A 22,041-nucleotide genomic window follows, 5' to 3' on the forward strand; every position below is an offset into this window, starting at 1 on the left:
AAATATAATACTAAATGCTTCAATATTTTATACACTAGACAATACTACTGCATATAATGTAACACTATTTTATACATTTCACAATATACTCGAGTACACACTTTACTGTAATATGCACAATATACTAAACCCTTACTATACTTTATTATACTACCAGCTTATATTGTACACTACAGAATATCATACTAAACGATTTGTTGTACTAAACGCTTCAATATATTATACACTGTGCTATACTACACTATACTATTATACTATAAAACGTTTTTTTTACTATAGTATACTGTACTATACTTTATTACACTACCAGCTTATATTGTACACTACAGAATATCATACTGAAGAGTATGTTGTACTAAACGCTTCAATATATTATACACTGTACTGTACTATACAACACTATACTATTTTACTATAAAACGTCTTTTTTACTGTAGTATACTGTACTATACTTTATTACACTACAAGCTTATATTGTACACTACAGAATATCAAACTGAACACTATGTACTAAGCGCTTCAATATATTATACACTGTGCCATACTACACTAGACTATTTCGTTTTATATAACTTTGTTATATTAACGTTTGACTCAACCGACTAGACTGTCAGGTTTTCTTATTCTTACTCTGAAAGAGCACAAGAGGAATAATCACCTCAGGTCGCTTTGGCTCTCCTGTGATCTAGCGCTCCAGCTTGGACACCTCGTCTAACACTCCCGGCTCGGCCTTTCTGTTTTTGCCACACTTTTTTTTTTTCTCTCCTCCTTCCTCTGAAAGTTGTTTTGGCTGTGCAGCGTCTGGCACGGTCTTCCGAGACTTGAGAACAATGAGAAGAATGTTTGAGCTTTTCTCCACAGCCTCATCCTCGCACTCCTTGTTTTGAGTGCGTTTTTATGACCTCCGCTTCACGCCGCCCCGAACTCATGTCTGGCTGACAGATGTCGCGCAGTCGCTCAGACGGCCCATTCTAAGAAACTATTTACGGATGACCTTTCCTCTGGACGCTCAAGTGGATCACTTGTCTGGCTGAGCTCGAAAAGTCAGTCCCAACATCACTGACTATACCACAAACTTCCAGAGTGCTGAACAAGGGGTGTTTTTAAGCCAAAACGCCTTGAAAACTTAAAGAGCGATAACGGGTAGTGGAGAAACCACATGCAGATGTTACTGAAAGTTCAAAAGTGTGACGCTGGACTTACCTGGATGATCTGACTGCTCTCTCTCTCTCTGTATCTCCTCCGTTCAGAGCGTGAGAGGAACCTTATAGCAGTTGTCTCAGAGGGAGTGTCTGTCTCTTGTATAGAAGCTATGAGTGTTTATATAGGAGAGAGAGAGAAAGAAAGAGAGATGAGAGAGAGAGAGAGAGAGAGTTCGTCTGGGGGCCAGACGGGGTGAAAGTGAATGAGAGCGGAGCGAGAGAGACCAGTGAAGGGAATTCCTATTTGTATAACGTCAGAAGTTGAGCCCTCCCTCCATCAGCGTGGATCACAGGAAGAGGCAGGGAGCAATTATACAGCAGAAGAGCTCATAAAAGAGAGACACTGTTTCCCTCTACACACACACACACACCTCAAGCTATTCACGTTTCATCTGATCTCTTCCAATCACTGTTTCACCTGCATCTGTTGAGTTTTATCTACTACAACAACATGTGATCGCTTTCTTTCTCTATCTTTTACCATATTATAGCATACGTATGCATTCTGCACTGGACTACACCATACTACAATATACTTTACTTCACAAAACAACATTATATTAATACTTTGTAGAACTGTAAACCACATCTATAATATATACTGTACTATACTTATTCTATACTGTAGTGTAGATTACTCATATCCATATTACTCAGTGTACTTTTTCTTAAACATCAAGAAATATACTCTACATACTATATTACACTACACCACACTGAAAATAGATTTACATGGCATTTAACATCTTACTTTGTGTGCTAAATGCTTTACTGTGCTATACTGTTCTGTATGTATATACAATACATAGAGAACAGCATACTATATAACTTTATTTAGTATCTGTAGTACCTTAACTATTCTCTAAACATTCACTTTTTGCTATACAATAATATTTAAATTATATATATATATATATATATATATATATATATATATATATATATATATATATAGTAATGTATTATTATATGAGTGTATATGTATATGTATGCACTTTACTATACTATAATATCTGTATTTAATATGTAAAAAATATATACTGCAATATATTTTATATAATATGATATACAAATATTTGTTGTACATAATACGTTATATATTAATAATAATTATAATAAAAAATTTATTTTGTCTAAACACTACTATACAATATATACTACAATACATTTTATATAATATGTTATACAAATATATATTGTGGTTATATAATAATAATAATAATATATATATTTTTTTCTAAACATTTTTTAAACGTGTGTATTGTGGTTATTTAATAATAAAAATAATAATTTTTAATGCACTTTTTCTAAACACTTTACTACGCTATACAATATTTAAATATGTGTGTGTGTGTGTGTGTGTGTATTTAAATAATACATAAAAATATATACTGCAATACATTTTATATAATATGATACAATTAGATATTTTGGTTAAATAATAATAACAGTTAATTTTTTCTAAACAATTTACTATGCTATACAGTAATATTTAAATATACACTGCAGCTCAAAAGTTTGGGAATAGTACGATTTTTATTTATTTTTATTTTTTTAAAGTCTCTTATGCTCATCAAAGTTCCATTTATTTTTTCAAAAATACAGAAAAAAAAACAATATTACGGAATATTATTGCAATTCAAAATAACATTTTTTCATTTTAATGTACTTTAAATTATAATTTATTTCTGTGATGCAAAGCTGAATATTCATCAGCCATTACTCCAGTCTTCAGTGTCACATGATCCTTCAGAAATCATTCTAATATACTGATTAATTACTTTCATTATCAATGTTGGAAACAGTGCTGCTTAATATGTTTTCAGGAGAACAGCATTTATTCAAAATAGAAATCTTTACTATCACTTTTTAGCAATTTAACACATCCTTGCTGAATAACAGTATTAATGTCTTTCAAAGAGAGAAAGAAAAAAAATTACTCCCCAAACTTTGAACGCAGTGTTTATTGTTAAAAAGTTTTCTATTTTAAATAAATACTGTTCTTTTTAATGATTTATTTATCAAAGAATCATAAAAATTATCACAGGTTCCAAAAAAATTATTAAGCAGCACAACTGTTTCCAACCCTGATAATAATCAGCATATTAGAATGATTTCTGAAGGATCATGTGACACTGAAGACCGAAGTAATGATGCTGAAAATTCAGGAATAAATACTATTTTAAAGTATATATAATAATCTGACATTGTATTAGATTTATTTCATTAGAAACAGATACTGTTAAGTAAAACTACTTTTGGTTTTGGTTATTTTTTACACCTGTTGTTCATTTCCAGACACTTTCATTCATGCTGGTGCTTCATTTAAACATTTGAATGGCGTTTACAGCATGTCAACACTTGTATTGGGTCAGAAGGACACAAAGAGGGTCACACCTGCACAGTGTTTACAGGACAGACACAGACATACACACACTGACAAACACGAACCCTCCTCCAGCACTCAGAGACATGTGTTTACTCTGCGCTCAAACACACTTTACAACTGTCCGCTCCTCCTACCTGGACCCTCCCCAGACACAGCCCGAAGAACAGGGTCCGAACAACTGGCTGTCTGTCTGGACATCACACATTCCTCTCACACATTCACACGCCAGTCTCACAGCAACCCAGAGAAATGCTGCTGACTCCAACACATTCAGCTTCCATCCAGGTTTTACCTCATATCTTAATATTTCTTGGCTTGAGTTTACTCTTTTGCTGTTTACAGTCAGTGGTCAGGATGTCATAGTGTCAAATAACTTATGGAGGGTTGAATTTGTCATACGCTGAATCAGAAGGTTACAAACAGTTTGTCCGTTATTATACTTGGCACACGAGCTTGAGAAGGATACTTTTTCCATTTGTGATGCTTTATCCCTGCATTTTTGACCTCCAAAGTGAGAAAAAAGGTGAATTATATAATCTACCTGCGTTTTCAAAGTTCACAGTTCACAATCCAAGGCTGTTATACATAGACATTCATGAATGCTGCGATAAGGGTTAATGTGTGGCTTATCTAAAAGTCACCTGAGATATTCTATGTGTGTGTTTGTTTGTGTGTGCGTGTGTGTGAGTCGCAGACACTGACTCAGGTTTCTAAAACTGAACTAGTCTCGGCCCCTCTAAAAATCAAGTTTGGTTGTCATGACAGCGGGGATCTAATTATACAAGCATTCCTCAGAGGAAACACAAGCTCCTCTAAAGACACAACGCTCTTTCACTCGCACATCAACACACAATAAACACAACTCATGCTTTTAGGAAGTGTAGTACAGTGGACTCATACAATCAGAGAAAAGGACAACTTATCTAAAATCATCTAAAACATTCTAAATACAAAAACTATAGAAAAGAGTGTATTATAAAATATGCAACTTTTACTTATTTATTCACTCTTATACACAGGTAATGTGATTCTTTCTTGTATTATTACCAGTGCTGTTTAAATGAGCTTTTATTATAGCTTTAATTTATTTTTAATTCAGTTTCAGTTTTAGGTAGTAACTTAGATATATTTATTTTAGTTAGTTGCCAAGACAACATTTCTCATTTTCTTCTAAAGCCCTTGTTTACATTAGTGCGTTTTAGTTTTAACATGGCATTTTAAAATGAAAATGATCTCCGTCTACACTACACAACCGAAAATGCATGATGTATGATGTTATTGTTTACACGGTTGTCAGGGATACGCCGCTTTCAGAAGTCTCCGTTTTGGTCCATTTACACTTCAACTCAAATCTGAAGTTTTAAAACTAAAACATTTGCGTTTGCAGCGTTTTCGAAAGTCTCTGTTTTCGAAAGTCTCTGTTTTTCAAAGGTCGAATACGCCAGAGTAGTGTCAACGACAGGCGTAACCGTGGCAAAAGTTATGATAAAAGTTAAAAGTTTTCTGTTTACTATTTACATTATTAAACATAAAAATAGTTTTAGTTAACAAATAGTTTACATAACAAATGAAAACGCATATCACATGACCATTCATAATGAGCATTATGTTATTGTTTACACGGTCATCAAGGACACACAGTTTTCAAAAGTCTTCATTTTGGTCCATGTACGCTAAAGTGCAATCCCAGAGTTTTCAAACTAAAACGTTTTCGTTTGCAGTGTTTTCGAAAGTCTCCGTTTTGATTCATTTACACTGAAGTGCAACACTGGAGTTTTCAAACTAAAAAGTTTTCGTTTGCAGTGTTTTCGGAAGTCTCAGTTTTGGTTCATTTACACTGAAGCGCAACCCCAGAGTTTTCAAATGAAAAAGTTCCTGGAGTTTTCAAACGAAAACGTTTTCGTTTGCAGTGTTTTCGAAAAAGTCTCCGTTTTGGTCCGTTTACACTAAAGTACAACCCCAGAGTTTTCAAACTAAAACGTTTTTGTTTGCAGTGTTTTCGAAAGTCTCAGTTTTGGTCCGTTTACACTAAAGTACAACCCCAGAGTTTTCAAACTAAAACGTTTTTGTTTGCCGTGTTTTCGAAAAAGTCTCCGTTTTGGTCCGTTTACACTAAAGTGCAACCCCAGAGTTTTCAAACTAAAACGTTTTTGTTTGCCGTGTTTTCGAAAGTCTCAGTTTTGGTCCGTTTACACTAAAGTACAACCCCAGAGTTTTCAAACTAAAACGTTTTTGTTTGCCGTGTTTTCGAAAAAGTCTCTGTTTTGGTCCGTTTACACTAAAGTGCAACCCCAGAGTTTTCAAACTAAAACGTTTTTGTTTGCCGTGTTTTCGAAAAAGTCTCCGTTTTGGTCCGTTTACACTAAAGTGCAACCCCAGTGTTTTCAAACTAAAACGTTTTTGTTTGCCGTGTTTTCGAAAGTCTCAGTTTTGGTCCGTTTACACTAAAGTACAACCCCAGAGTTTTCAAACTAAAACGTTTTTGTTTGCCGTGTTTTCGAAAAAGTCTCCGTTTTGGTCCGTTTACACTAAAGTGCAACCCCAGAGTTTTCAAACTAAAACGTTTTTGTTTGCAGTGTTTTCGAAAGTCTCAGTTTTGGTCCGTTTACACTAAAGTACAACCCCAGAGTTTTCAAACTAAAACGTTTTTGTTTGCAGTGTTTTCGAAAGTCTCAGTTTTGGTCCGTTCACACTGAAGTGCAACCCTGGAGTTTTCAAACGAAAACGTTTTAGTTTGCAGTGTTTTCAAGAGTCTCCATTTTGGTTCATTTACACTGAAGTGCAACACACAGAATTTTCAAACGAAAACGTTTTCGTTTGCAGTGTTTTTGAAAGTCTCCTTTTTGGTCCATGTACACTGAAGTGCAACCCCGGAGATTTCAAACGAAAAAGTTTTCGTTTGCAGTGTTTTCGAAAGCCTCCGTTTTGGTCCATTTACACTGAAGTGCAACCCTGGAGTTTTCAAATGAAAATGTTTTCGTTTGCAGTGTTTCGAAAGTCTCCGTTTTGGTCCATGTACACTGAAGTGCAACCCCGGAGGTTTAAAACGAAAACGTTTTCGTTTGCAGTGTTTTCGAAAGTCTCCGTTTTGGTTCATTTACACTGAAGTGCAACCCTGGAGTTTTCAAATGAAAATGTTTTCGTTTGCAGTGTTTCGAAAGTCTCCGTTTTGGTTCATTTACACTGAAGTGCAACCCCGGAGGTTTAAAACGAAAACGTTTTCGTTTGCAGTGTTTTCGAAAGTCTCCGTTTTGGTTCATTTACACTGAAGTGCAACCCTGGAGTTTTCAAACGAAAACGTTTTTGTTTGCAGTGTTTTCGAAAGTCTCCATTTTTGTCCATTTACACTGAAGTGCAACCCTGGAGTTTTCAAACGAAAACGTTTTCGTTTGTAGCGTTTTCGAAAGTCTCCGTTTTGGTTCATTTACACTGAAGTGCAACCCCGGAGGTTTAAAACGAAAACGTTTTCGTTTGCAGTGTTTTCGAAAGTCTCCGTTTTGGTTCATTTACACTGAAGTGCAACCCCGGAGGTTTAAAACGAAAACGTTTTCGTTTGCAGTGTTTTCGAAAGTCTCCGTTTTGGTTCATTTACACTGAAGTGCAACCCTGGAGTTTTCAAACGAAAACGTTTTCGTTTGTAGCGTTTTCGAAAGTCTCCGTTTTGGTCCATTTACACTGAAGTGCAACCCTGGAGTTTTCAAACGAAAACGTTTTCGTTTGTAGCGTTTTCGAAAGTCTCCGTTTTGGTTCATTTACACTGAAGTGCAACCCTGGAGTTTTCAAACGAAAACGTTTTCGTTTGTAGCGTTTTCGAAAGTCTCCGTTTTGGTTCATTTACACTGAAGTGCAACCAAGGAGGTTTCAAACGAAAACGTTTTCGTTTGCAGTGTTTTCGAGAGTCTCCATTTTTGTCCATTTACACTGAAGTGCAACCCTGGAGTTTTCAAACGAAAACGTTTTCGTTTGTAGCGTTTTCGAAAGTCTCCGTTTTGGTCCATTTACACTGAAGTGCAACCAAGGAGTTTTCAAACTAAAATGTTTTCATTTGCAGTGTTTTCGGAAGTCTCCGTTTTGGTCCATTTACACTGAAGTGCAACCAAGGAGGTTTCAAACGAAAACGTTTTCGTTTGCAGTGTTTTCGAGAGTCTCCATTTTGGTTCATTTACACTGAAGTGCAATCCCAGAGTTTTCAAACTACAACATTTTCATTTGCAGTGTTTTCAAAAGTCTTTTTGGGGGTCAAAAACGCAGGAGTAGTGTAAACGACAGGCGCAACCGTAGAAAAAGTTATGGGTTTTAAAACGGGGAAAAAAGGACCTAGTGTAAAAGTGTAAAAACATAAAAATAGTTTTAGTTACCAACAACAACAACAACAATGTTGATTATTACTGGTGTACTGAGATTTGTGTTTATAAAACAAACAAAACAAAAACAAACAAAACACACATACACACTTGTGTATCTTTTAACTTGGGCCATTAAGCAACCACCTACTAACGCCCTAGCAACCACCCAGAGCACCCTAGCAACCACATAGTAGTGCTTTAAAACCACTCAAAACAGCTGCAACTGTAGAGCTGTGCCTAGCAACCACAGAACACGTCAACAACCAGTCAGAACACCTTAGCAACCACACAACACCACAACAATCAGTCAAAACACCTTAGCAACCACATTTCAGTGTCCTGGCGACCACATAGCACTCTAGTGAAGGCAAGTCTTGCAGAGCATTAAACCTTCTAAAAACAAACAAACAAACAAAAAAGACCTACATTAAAAAGTAAATTATTTTTGTTTGTAATGTGTATTCTTTACTCTACGATATTATCTGCAAGTATTTTATACTTCACACAGATTTAGCAAGGTTTTTCACAACTGGTTCTTGTTAATTATACCATTTTTTTTTTCTAAACCTTCAAAATGTTCTGAATGTGTATTGCAATCACTTGCATTTACATAATGTTACATATATTTGCTGGAATGTGTTCGGACAGGCCGTAAAAGCCTATGGAAAGAGCAGGTATTATAATGTTGCTTTAGGGGCCACTGCTAATCCACAACACACACACAGCAGTAAAGCCCTGTCTGGATGCATTTGCTTTTTCATTCCGGCTAGTCATATGGGTTTGTCCTCGATTTCTCAGTTTCTCTCTCACTCGCTCCTTTTTTTTTCTCTCTGGTATTTATGTGTTCACGGTTGCCACGGCAACATGAAACACAAACACTGTGGCAGCAGACAGGAAGTGCGTTTTGAACCACAATGGCGTCACTGTGGCTGCTGCAGTGTAGCGCTCGGACTGCTATGATATTATGCGTTACTGTTACGCGCGCCGCTCGCAGCCATTAATAGTATTGATTTTCCAGCTGTCTCGCTCACTTCTGCGCCGCTTTCTCTTTATGTCGGTCATTATGTGTAATGTCAGAACGTGTGCTTTGCTCTTGGTCCTTGAGAGTAATTTGCAGCAGATTTTCTCATGAGTTGCTATGTGTGTGTGTTTGCGTGTGTGGGCCTATTGCACTATGTTACATCAGATTCGTACTACTGTTTATACATCACTCTTTTTCCTCTCTGTTTTTTCACAGTCGTGTCTAAATATACCCCACTGAAATAAACTCTTAATGGGACCTCCCTCTCCTCCGTTCAGACCACGGTCTCTTTGACTGTCATGTTGCATTTCCTTGTTCATTTGTGGTAATTCAGGTATTGTCATGTGCAATGATACAGATCTTTCAGGTAGCAGGTTTCTGCAATGCAGTTGCACTCAAGGAACTGCCAAAAAAGCATTTTTTTTTTTAGCTGTGGCCCAGCAGCTAATGCACATACTCTGAAATACTGAGCCGTGCACTTTGGACATGTTTCATAAAGGAACTGTTCAACTCAAAATGAAAAGTCATAATTTACTCACCCTCATGTCATTCCAAACCTGTTTGATTTGTTTTTTATTTTGAAGAATGTCCATAATTTAATGCTAGGTAGTATTTTAAAAACAAATTGTTCACCCAAAAATGAAAAATTGCTTAATATACTTACTCTTCCGAGAGTGTTTTTTCGTCGGAACAAATAACCTTGCAGAGTCTGCTAAATCTATTTTTATAATCATTATAATTTTTTGTGTATTTGAACCCTTTCCAACAATGACTGTATGATTTTGAGATCCATCTTTTCACACCAAGGACAACTGAGGGACTCATATGCAACTATTACAGAAGGTTCAAATGCTAACTGACGCTTCAGAAGGAAAAATTATGCATTAAGAGCCAGGGGGTGAAAACTTTTTGAATTTAAAGATCAAGGTAAATTTAACTTATTTTGTCTCCTGGTAAACATGTAAGTATCTTTTGTAACTTCTGAAGGGCAGTACTAAATGAAAATAAAGCAAAATAGGAAAAATCTACACATCTTCATTCTGTTCAAAAGTTTACACCCCTGGCTCTTAACCCATCTTTTTTCCTTCTGGAGCACCAGTGAATGTTTGAACCTTCTGTAATAGTTGCATATGAGTTCCTCAGTTGTCCTCAGTGTGAAAAGATGGATCTCAAAATCATACAGTCATTGTTGGGAAAGGTTCAAATACACAAAAATGCTGAAAAACCAAAGAATATGTGGGACCTGAAAGATTGTAAATACCTTATTCAGGTCAGTACTAAATAAAAATAACATGCATTTTGTATGATTCCTCTTATTTATAACTGATGATAAAAACATCACAATAATCCACAAGTAATCCACACTCCAGTAACTCCAGTCCATCAAATAACATCTTGTGAAGTGATAATAATAAACTACTGCATCATTAATTTAACTTTAAACTGTCACTTCTGGCCAAAATATGAGTCCATAATCTATAATAACGCTTCCTCTAGTGAAAAAGTCCATCTTCTGTGGTCTTCCCACAGCAAAATCCACCAACACATTTGTTTAAAACAGTTTTGAACTCTTTCAGCTTGTAAACAGTGCTTGATCTGTGCATATTTCTCTCCCGATTCAGATAAGACGACCTTTTACTGGAGGAAGATTAGTATGGATATATTTGTATTTTAGCTGGAAACTACAATTTGACGTTAAAAGCATCTTAATGGTGCATTTTTTCCCTACAAACAGTTTTTTACTTCACAATAGGTTAACTGATGGACTGGAGTTGTGTGGATTACTTGTGGATTATTATTATGTTTCTATCAGCTGTTTGGACTCTTATTCTGACGGCACCCATTCACTGTAGTGGATTCACTGGTGAGCAAGTGATGTAATGCTAAATTTCTCTAAATCTGTTGAGATGAAGAAACAAACTCATCCACATTGCGGATGGCCCGATGATAGTCGCTTATTAGTTAAAAAAAATGAATTAGCAATTTTATCTACAATTTTATTATAAAAATTAAAAATGTTTATACTTTTTAACAACAAATGCTCGTCTTGCTCTTGCTTGACTTCAGGCAATACATAGTCATGTTAGAAAGGTCACGCATGACGTAGGCGGAAACACCGACCCAGTGTTTACAAAGCGAGTGCGCAAAGAGGGTCAAACGCCCTTTAAAAAAAATGGTAAAACAATGATGTTGGAGGAAAAAATGCATTTTTTTAATAGTTTTTTTGCCATACCCTACCTTTTTGAACTATAGTACACAGATGAAGAACTAACCACGCATGATCTTTCCAACTTGATTACGTAAAGGGTAAAGTCACAGACGCGTATCGCAGAGCTAGTGCAAGACGAGCATTTTTGGTTAAACGTATATAAATTTGTATTTTTTTAGAAATCGTTTCACTAGATAAGACCCTTATTTCTCGGCTGGGATCGTGTAGAGCCCTTTGAAGCTGCATTGAAACTGCAATTTGGACCTTCAACCCGTTGATCCCTAATGAAGTCCATTATATAAAGAAAAATACTTCAAAAGAAAGAAAGAGAGGACTATCTTGGATTACACAGGGATGAGTAAATTATCATTACATTTTTATTTTGGAAGTGAACTAATCCTTCCAAAACTATCTGGCTGTTTCTATACACATTCCTTTCCTCACGTGTGAGGGCCGAATCTGTGCACACTTGACCCCCCTCCCACACTCCGTCCAGCTGACCAGCGTGCTGCCCATCAGCTCCCAGAATACATCTGCATGTGACCCTCCAACTGTTTCATTCAAACAGCAAAGCTGGAACAACAGATGCTAGACCGTCTGCAACAAAACCCTAACCCTAATCAAGCAACCACTAAGCACTGCTCTAGCAACCATCCACAACTCCCTAGCATCATTATGGTGAGCTTCGCACATGCATTCACATTAAATCTGAATGCAAATGACTTAAGCATTAAATGAAGTCCTTTTACAGTGTAAACGGGAAATGAGACAGAGTGATCTCAGAAAAAAGGAAATGAAAGCACCAGCACTTCCTCTGCATGAGATCATTTTAATGAGATCATTCACTGTCACGATGACACACTGCCGTTCTCAAGCCTCCATAAATAAATGCACATCTAATATACTCCCTTTTCCCAAAATGCGCCTTCTTTGGCTCCTTCTCACGGTGATGCCCTTCCAATGCCACTCTTTCATGGAGAGCGCCCACGGCGTGATAAATGTGAGCCCTTGAATGCATTACCACAGAAACAGTCGATATAATTACCATGCCACTACTGCAGTCCATTATGCATGCTTTAAAATCTGCTCTGCAACATTTAGACCTGCAGTAAAGGTACGCAGGAAGTGCACTGCCTAAAATGGCTCTGCATTATTGCAGTGATGTATGACAGAAACATAAACCATGAGTAATGCTTCTTGAAAACAACACTTAGCAACTGTATGACAACCCACTGTGTGACAAAACCTTTTTTTATGCGCAATTCGGAGAAGAATAACAACATGCAGTAAACGGTAAAACTGTTTGCACTACAAACCAGTGTGCTTATAATTAAGATAAAACATTAAAATAATATGGTAAGACACAACAATTTGCAATATCAAGCAGCAAAACAAGCTGTTTTGTACAGCTAAAAATAGCTGGGCGTGGATGATACCGGAAGCCAGACCCATAAAATTTACAAATGGCAACACCCACTATTACAGGAAGAAAAATGTGCATAATGTAAAGTTAATGTTAATGGAATATATTTTGTCAAAAGTACTCTAAAAGTAATCAGAAAGTACTCAGAATACATTATATATGTAATCCAATTTACAAACTAACATTTCTGTCATGCAATTTGTAATCAGTAATGTAATACAGTTCGTAACTACCCAGCACTGCCTACCATTATAAGTATATATAATGTAGAGCTAGAACTTTTCTTCTTAAGTATACTGATAAATCCGAGCGATTTTCACTGCAAGTTTACTGTGAAGGTGATTATTAGGGCTTTCTGACATCATCTGGGTGGCAGTGCTGTTGCCAAAACACAATTCTGGTTTTGGTTGAATAGACACAATTTTGGTCATTTTGGCAGAACGTTTGCAATGAAGAAATCCAGTGTATTCCCAAAACACACAGTGCTGAGGTTGACCACCGTGGTGTAATGGCTAGCATCCTGGACTCTGGATCTCAGTATGGTTACATGCACTTAAAAACTTTGATTTCAGTCAGACTACAATATTAATTTGCCTTAAAAATCCATGTTAGCACTTTAGTCAGTCTAAGAGCACTTAAAGAGTCCAAACCTGTATGACTTTGCATTAAATTTTTCCATACAATGAAAGTCAGACAGTGTTGTCTGCTCCAAAATATCTTCTTTTGTGTTCAGAGAAAGAAGAAAAAAAGGTCATACAGGATTGTAACTAAATGAAAGTAAGTAAGTGCTGACAGAATTCTCATTTTAGGTTGAACTGTCTCTTTAATTCAGTCTAAAAGCAACTGCTAAATGGCTGCTTACTGAATGTAGATACCACACTGCTGTCATCGCTGCACAGCTGCAGAGTAAATACAGAAGATTGCACTTAAAAATGAGTAGGGATTATGTTTCCAAAAGGTGCCGTGGTTTTCCAAAAGGCTGCTGATTGGATCTGAATACCTTGTTTTGAAATACAAAAGAGCTAAAAGCTATTGAATATATTTCACCATTATTGGCAAAGAGGGACAAAAATATATGTTGGCCTTTTGTGACAACATGCCCCATAGGCAGGGTATATTGTTATACTTTGTGGTTTAACACTGAGAGCCTGATATTTAATAACTGTTATAAGGGATAGTTCACCAAAAAAAAGAACATTCTGTCATTAAAAATGATCCGAACCCAAACCCAGAACACAAATTAAAGATATTTTTGATGAAATCCCAAAGCTTTCTGACTCTACATACAGTAGACAGCAATGCAAGTATTTTAACAATGTCCTTACTACCTTTCTGGGCCTAATATCTATGTGGTAGTTCTGTTGCTGTCTATTCGGGGGCAGAAAGCTCTGGGATTTCATTAAAATATGTTATTTTGTGTTCCTGAAGATGAACCAAGGTCTTATGGGTTTGAAAAGACATCAGTAATTAATGACAGAATTTACATTTTTGGGTGAACTATCCCTTTAAGAAAAACAGCAAAACAAAACAGCAAAACTGTAGCCCTAAAAATTGTTAAATAAATTATTGACTCAAAAATGAAAATTAATTGCCTAAGTTGTTCCAAACCTGTATGGGGTTCTTTCTTCTGTTAAACATAAATGTAGCCAATGATTTCCATAGTATTGTTTTTTACATACAATGCAAGTCAGTGGCATGGATGCTAATATAGGCTCCTTTCACACATACAGTCTTTACTGGTAAATTACTAATAATTTACCATTTATAGATCATGTGTGAACAGGACCTTTACAAAAATACAGGTAAATTTGTTTTGGCAATTTAGTTGTAGTTGTAACATTAGCAGTAAATGACCGGTAATGTTCTCTGTGTAAACGAAGAACGAGAATACCTGTACGTCGTAAGACATCTGTTCTGGGTGAATCATAACATTCGATGCAGTTGACGCATTTACTCCGTGCAGTGTAGTTTGGTTTGAAGTCATCTAATATGATGTCTCTGGGCCAAAAGCAGCTGCATGAATGTAAACGTTTGACACAAAAATGAAAACATCAACCAAAATACTGACCACGTTTACCCCTCCATGTTTACAAATTATGTCACAGAATTGACCTGTATTTTGAAAGTGGTCTGAGAATGGTGCTTTACCGGTAAAAAGATGGAACACCATTGTCTGAACAGCACAGTTTTATATTTATTCTAGTAATTTTATGCCAGTTTACTGGTATTACTGTGTGAAAGGGGATTATACTAAGTATTTTAAAGTATTTACTGGTAAAATACCATTAATAGATCAGAATCTTTTAAAAAATACCGGTAAATTTGTTATGGCAATTTAGTTAGTAACATTAGCAGTAAATTACGGGTAAAGAGATTACCGGTATGAGCACGTACGACGTAAAACATCTGTTCTGGGTGAATCATAACATTCGATGCAGATGACATATTTACTCAGTGCTGTGTAGTTCGGTTTGAAGTCGTCTAATATGATGTCTCTGGACCAAAAGCAGCTGCATGAATGTGAACATCTGACACAAAAATGAAAGGCGGAATATCAGTGTCCAAACAGCACATTTGTATTATTTATTCATTTGCCTTAAAGTGGTCATTGGATGCCCATTTTCCACAAGTTGATATGATTCTTTTGGTTCTTAATGAGAAGTCTATAACATACTTATACTTATGGTTAAACTTTCTCAGTGTAAAAAGTACTCTTTTTACCTTGTCAAAATCAGACCTTTTTAGAGTGAGCTATTCTGTTGCATGTTCCTTTAAATGCTAATGAGCTCTGCTCGCCCCGCCCCTCTCTGCAGTGGGATGACGAGCCGCAATGTTTACTTTAGCCGAATTTAGCCATGTTTAGCTGTGAAACTTGCTAACTAGCACATTAAAAAAGGTCATTTCCGAAGATGCATAAAAAACCCTTATAATCACTTCTGCTGTGAGTAAAGCTGCATCAGGAATGATTTGCATGAACATAGACGCATATGTAGATCGGGATCGGTGCTTTCCTTTCAAAAACAAAAGTAATGTTAATCTTTTGCATCTTCAGCGGCTCAGATCCCAGGAGTAAATGATGACTGCTATGTTCATTATTACATCCAACAACAACAATCGCTCAATCTGAGACATTCTTGTTTTCCCCTGCACCTGAGTCACACAATGGCGATCAGAGTCGGACTGTTTTAGTTTGGTGAGGGCGGGTCTAAGGTAAGGCGCTCATTTCAATCAACTATCGTCACACCGACAAGAAGCTGAGAATGACCTAATTTTAAAAAGGGGATATTACTTTTAAAGATTAAAATTTTTTATCATTGTAGGGTGGTTGTGTACACAAACTGCCAATACACATTAATGTTCAAACAACATGGAAAAGTGAGTTTTGCATCCGATGAACCCTTTAAAAAGCCATGTTAGCACTGTTTCAAGTTGTCTAATACGATGTTTCTGAGCCAAAAGCAGCTGCATGAATGTGAACATTTGACACAAAAATGAAAACATCAACAAAGATACTGACCATGTTTACCCCCCTATGTTTACAAATGATGTCACAGAATTGACCGGTATTTTGAAACCGGTGTGTGAATGGTGCTTTACCGGTTAAAAATAGGGAACACCATTCCCTGAACAGCACATTTTTGTATTTACCGTTTAAGTAGCTTTGGTAATTTTATGTGTAAAAAGGGGCTTATAGTTAGCGTTCTTGGTGTGAACGTGCCTTTTATGAAATATCGCGACCTAGATGTATCGCCCTTTTTTTTCATTCGTAAATTTTATGGGTTTTGCTTCCGGTCTCATCCACGGCCAGTCATTTTTTTTGCTGTGCAAAACAGTTTGTTTTGCAGCTTGATATTGCAAATTGGTGTGTCTTACCATATTATCTTAATGTATTATCTTAATTATGATACACTGGTTTGTAATACAAACAGTTTTATCATTTACTCTACACATTATTATTATTCTTGTTATTTCCCTCTAGTGGTTAAAGGAACACTCCACTTTTTTTTGGAAATAGGCTCATTCTCCAACTCCCCCCCCGAGTTATTAAATTGAGTTTTACCATTTTGAAATCCATTCAGCCGTTCTCCTGTTCTGGCGATATCACTTTTAGCATAACTTAGCATATATCATTGAATCCTATGAGACTAATACAGCATCGCGTTCAAAAATGACCAACGAGTATTTGTCCTATTTAAAACTTGACTCTTCTGTAGTTATATCGTGTACTAAGACCGGCGGAAAATGTAAAGCCTAATCTTTTCTAGGCTGATAAGATTAGGAACTACACTCCCATTCCGTTGTAATAGTCAAGGAAGTTTGCTGGCGTAATATGGACGCAGCAGGCGCAGTAATATCACACAGCACCTGAAATTAGTTCCCAGCTGGGTAACTTCCAACGAGTAACACTTCCTGTGCATGCAGTTGGTCACGTTGTGCTGCCATGTGCTGCGTGATATTACTGCACCTGCTTCGGCCATGTTATGGCAGCAAACTTCATTGACTATTACGCCAGAATGGGAGTGTAGTTCCTAATCTTATCGGCCTAGAAAAAACAGCTTTACATTTCCCGCCGGTCCTAGTACACGATATAACTACAGAAGAGTCAAGTTTTAAATAGGACAAATATTGAAACTCGTTGGTCATTTTTGAACGCGATGCTATTGGTCTCATAGGATTCAATGATCTATGCTAAGCTACGCTAAAAGTGATATTGCCAAAACAGGAGAACGGCTGAATGGATTTCAAAACGGTAAAACTCAACTTATTAACTCGGGGGGAGTTGGAGAATGAGCCTGTTTTCAAAAAAAAGTGGAGTGTTCCTTTAAAGGGGCTATATGCAATTTTCTGAAATTTAAACTCGCGACTGACACCTGTGGCCAAAAAACGGAACTGCTCTTCCTTTCTGCTCGCTCTCGCAGCGCGCGCTCGTACGTGCACACTTCACAAGTCATCCGCTGCAAAGAAGTCAACATTATTTTACAGAGGTAAGAACAGTCAAATACATATATTGTCTGAGCTCCCTCCAAGGATCAAATGCGAAGCCGATGTTCACTCTAGTCCTTGCTCGGTGCCGGTCGCTCTCAATCTTTGATCTTTTTCAGGCACTTGTCAGGGGTTTAACTTTTTTAGTCTTTTGTGGAGTTACTGTTGGTGTCAGAGTTGTCCTGGGTCTCTTCTGTGTATTCGCACAATCCATTGCACTGCTTGCGAGTGTAGGCTAATTGACGCTTGACGTCACAACCGCAGACAGTGCGTGAAAAATCTGACCCGACAGAAAACAGGAAAAATAGGATACAGGCTTATAGGTGCACCCACTGTGAGCTGACAAGGTGTTTGAGTCATAAATGGTCAAATAAAAAGGCTATTGTTACGTTTATTTTGGGGGAAAAGTTGCATATAGCCCCTTTAAGAAGAATCTGAAGTCTCACCCCGTCATAGGCTTACATCTGCCTAGGTGGATAAAGTTACATTTAAAAACAAAAGTGAATGGACTTGCCACTATCCACTAACCAGTGTTAGCATATGATAACATCACTGTACAGTTGTTCATTCATAACCTAAAACCACCAGAAAGGGCTGGGGTTGTACTACAAAAGCTGAAGGCCACTTTATCATCGCGAAATTGCTAAACCATTTGCAATGTGACTCATCGAGTGAAATATTATCACCTAAATCGAGCTGTTTAGCCAGCAAACTGAGGTGTGAAGTTGCTGGGTGTGACCCTTCCCCTCCCTCCCTCGACTCACAAACTCTTAGCCGGCCACTGACAGGACAGATTTCCCGTCTCTCTCTCTCTCTCTCTCTCTCTCCGAGCTGTTGTCCTTATTTGGCTTCGGTGAGAGTGTGTGGTTGTGTGAATCGAGAACAGAGAGAATTTCCTCCTGACTGTGACTCACTGCTGCTCTGACTCACGCGCATGCTAACAAAAACACTGCGTCGCCATGGAGACGCGCACTGCCGCCCTCTCGGCCTGTCTGACTGCAGCGCTCCGGTTTCACTGGCTGCAGCTGCCCTTCACTGACAAAAGGTAAAACGCTGGAATCGGATAGGACTTCAAAGAATACTGTGGTCGTACTATAGGCTAGTTTGAGCGCTTAATTTAAGAGTCCAACCGGAGAAATATACGTAGACTACACAAGCATTCTGCCAATCGCGTTTCAATCGCAAACCGTTTTAGTTGTTGTGATGCAGAAGCAACAAGTTGTCATCGTTTGGCCAGATTTTTGTTCATTTATTTAAGGACCATGCCCAGCTTGTGTGTTTTGAAAACGTTTTATTCGGTTTCTTCATTATGTCTTTTCAAACCGAACATTATTTCATTAATCTGCGAAAGTAAGCCTATGGGTGAGACTTCCTATATAGGAGAAAAACGTGCAGTAAACGGTAAAACTGTTTGCATTACACACCAGTGTCTTCATAATTAAGATAATACATTAAAATAACATGGTAAGACACACCCATTTTACAATATCAAGCAGTAAAACAAGCTTTTGTACAGTTAAAAATAGCTGGATGTGAATGAGACCGGAAACCAGAGCCATAAAATATACAAATGGTCCTGGTGACTACATGTAAAGTATCAGGGAAATAAGCCTTTATATATATATATTTAGTCATTTATTTGAAAGTCAGAAGTTCAGCATTGTCTAAATTTTTTTTTTTTTAAATAAGAAAGCTGTTAAATGTCAATATGTGACCCTGAGCTACAAAACCAGTCAAAAGGGTCTTTTTTTTTTTTTTTTTGGATATTTGATTTAATTGATATTCATTCATAATCCGAAAGCTGAATTTCCACTGATGTATGGTTTGTTAGGAAAGGACAATATTTGGCCGAGATACAACTATTAGAAAATCTGGAATCTGAGAGGGTGCAAAAAAATCTAAATATTGAGAAAAGCACCTTTAAAGTTGTCCAAATGCAGTTCATACTAATAAAAAATGAGTTTTGGTGTATTTATGGTAGGACGTTTTCAAAATATCTTCATGGAACATGATCTTTACTCAATATCCTGATTTTGGCATAAAAGAAAATAATGTTGACCCATACAATGTATACTGCTCAAAAAAATAAAGGGAACGCTTTGTTGTACATTGTGTCGTTTAAGTGTTCCCTTTATTTTTTTTGAGCAGTATACTTTTGGCTATTTCTACAAATATACCTGTGCTACTTAAGACTGGTTTTGTGGTCCAGGGTCACATATTTGAATGCAAAAATGTTTACATTTAGCTGTATTTATTTATTTCAATCTTTTGGTTTTATCTTTGTAAACTTTTAAAAGTAGTTATATATAGACGTGTCAGCAAAAATGCACAGTCAAGACAGTTACTTGACCAACCTGAAGCCTGAAGCAATGTTTGCAGCACCTTGTTGAATCCATGCCGCTAACAATTCAAGCTATTCGTGGGGCAAAAGTGGATCTAGTATTAGAAAGTTTGCAACTAAGAGTGCAGTGGCTCCAGAAAGTACTTCAACACTTTATTATGCATGTCATAAATGTTACAGCATTCTTTTCTAAAAGAATATTAATATTATTTGTTATTAAAAATGCTAATTTGTAATTTATGATTTCCAAAATGAAAGAAAATAAATTGTTAATTGTACTTTTTTATTTTTTAATTCCAATTAAAATAAGTTAAATATTTAAGATCTTTTTTTAATTTAATGTTTTTTAAATATGTATTTTAGATATTTATATTCAATTATATTATTTACATTAATTTAATTAAGCAAAATGTTTACAATTCTAAAATAAAAGATACAAACTATGTGACCTTGGAGCACAAAACCAATCTTAAGTTGCACTGGTATATTTGTAGCAATAGCCAAAAATACACTGGTATAGGTCAAAATTATAAATTTTTATTTTATGCCAAAAATCATTAGGATATTAAATAAAAATCATGTTCCGAACTTCCATGAAGATATTTAGTAAAATTCCTATACCATAAATATATCAAAACTTAAGTTTTGATTAGTAATATGCATTGTTAACTTCATTTGGACAACTTTAAATGTTTTTTTTTTTTTTGCACCCTCAGATTCCAGATTTTTTAAATACCAAAAACAAACCACACATCAATGTAAAGCTTATTTATGCTTATATAAATCTGAATTTCAAAAAATGACACTTGGTTTTGTGGTCCAGGGTCACACTGTAAATAATACATTTAAATGGATTTCCAATATGTACGTACATACACAAGTATTATGGACATTTTATAAATTAAAACTGTGAAATGATGTTTCTACGTGTGTAAACCTAAGGTCATACACCCAGTTGATAAAAAGGAAATTGACCAAAAAAGTATAGGAAATGTGAAGCACAGATAGACACTTCATCTAATGCAACAAGTTTACACTAAATACATTTAGGATTTACAGTATATACATTGCATGCGTCCAAACACATTTTGAAGGTTTCTTAAAAGGATTTATGCTGTTCTACTTCTAACAGAGGTTTAAACATGTTCCTGTGATGCATTACACTCCTAGACAAGCATGACAGTCATTTTTTTTTTTTTTTTTTTACGGTCCTCGCCGCAGGTCCCCAGTTTATGAAGATTTTACAGCTCTGCACACCATCCTGGGATCCTTAAAGTGTTTTCAGAGATTATGAGGTACTTATTTTGTTCAGCAAAAGACATGCAGACCCTATCACGCACATCATTTGTAACATGCAAGCTGAGTGTCTTTTTATTGCATGTTGAAATTTTTTTAAAGGATGAACGTTTAAAAACTAATTCCAGTGGTCTAGTTTTTTATGCACGGTATACTGTGAGATCAGTTATTTTTATTTTAATTGTAGCAGGTCTTAAATTATATTGCCCAGGTTTCTAAAGCGTGCAAACAGACTATAATCTAAAGACTGAAAGATCCGCTCTCATATCATTTATGGCTCATAGTGTGTCATCGGGTCATGGTTGGACACGTTTGCTCGCATTTATGAGTGTCTCACAATGAGTGAACGTCTAGAAGCTGCGAAAAAGTGTGAACGAAGTGTTAGTGGGGTTTGTATGACATACAGTGAGAAAAGCGCAGGTTTTGCAGAGATCGAACCACATAAGAACGGAAAAAGTGAGAGCAAAAATGACTGTAATGTAATCGCCAAAAGTGCAAGATCCAAGTGATTCATTGTGGATTATATTATTAGAGGTGTTATACAAGCATCACCATTACTATTGCTCATGCTTGTGGTTAGGAATTAAACCAACGCTGAGGATTTGTGCTACACGAATGATTCCTCAAATCGTGCGTCGTCTTGAGATGAGGTGTGTTGTTATTTATTCAGAGCGCTTTGACTTACAGTTTCCACCTGACCGATGATGAAAAGAGTAAAAATAATTCCCATAGCATGCACTGATGGACACATACGTAAGGTCCAGAATATTCTGGAGAATTGGAGATGGGCTCTTTGATTTAGGTCAGTAGGGAACCACCTAGCAACCCAAC

General features: G+C 36.5%; 1 protein-coding gene across 1 annotated transcript in view; it reads right to left on the minus strand.

The window, feature by feature from the left end:
- Window positions 1-685: 685 nt before the first annotated feature.
- Window positions 686-22,041, minus strand: part of LOC141296982 (Na(+)/H(+) exchange regulatory cofactor NHE-RF2) — a 37,839-nt gene continuing 16,483 nt past the window's right edge. Inside the window, exon 3 of the mRNA XM_073827651.1 lies at window positions 686-820. Coding sequence (XP_073683752.1) covers window positions 686-820 — 135 coding nt within the window. The remainder of the gene's footprint in view (window positions 821-22,041) is intronic.

This window comes from Garra rufa, chromosome 1, assembly GCF_049309525.1.
Source record: "Garra rufa chromosome 1, GarRuf1.0, whole genome shotgun sequence".
Taxonomy (NCBI): domain Eukaryota; kingdom Metazoa; phylum Chordata; class Actinopteri; order Cypriniformes; family Cyprinidae; genus Garra; species Garra rufa.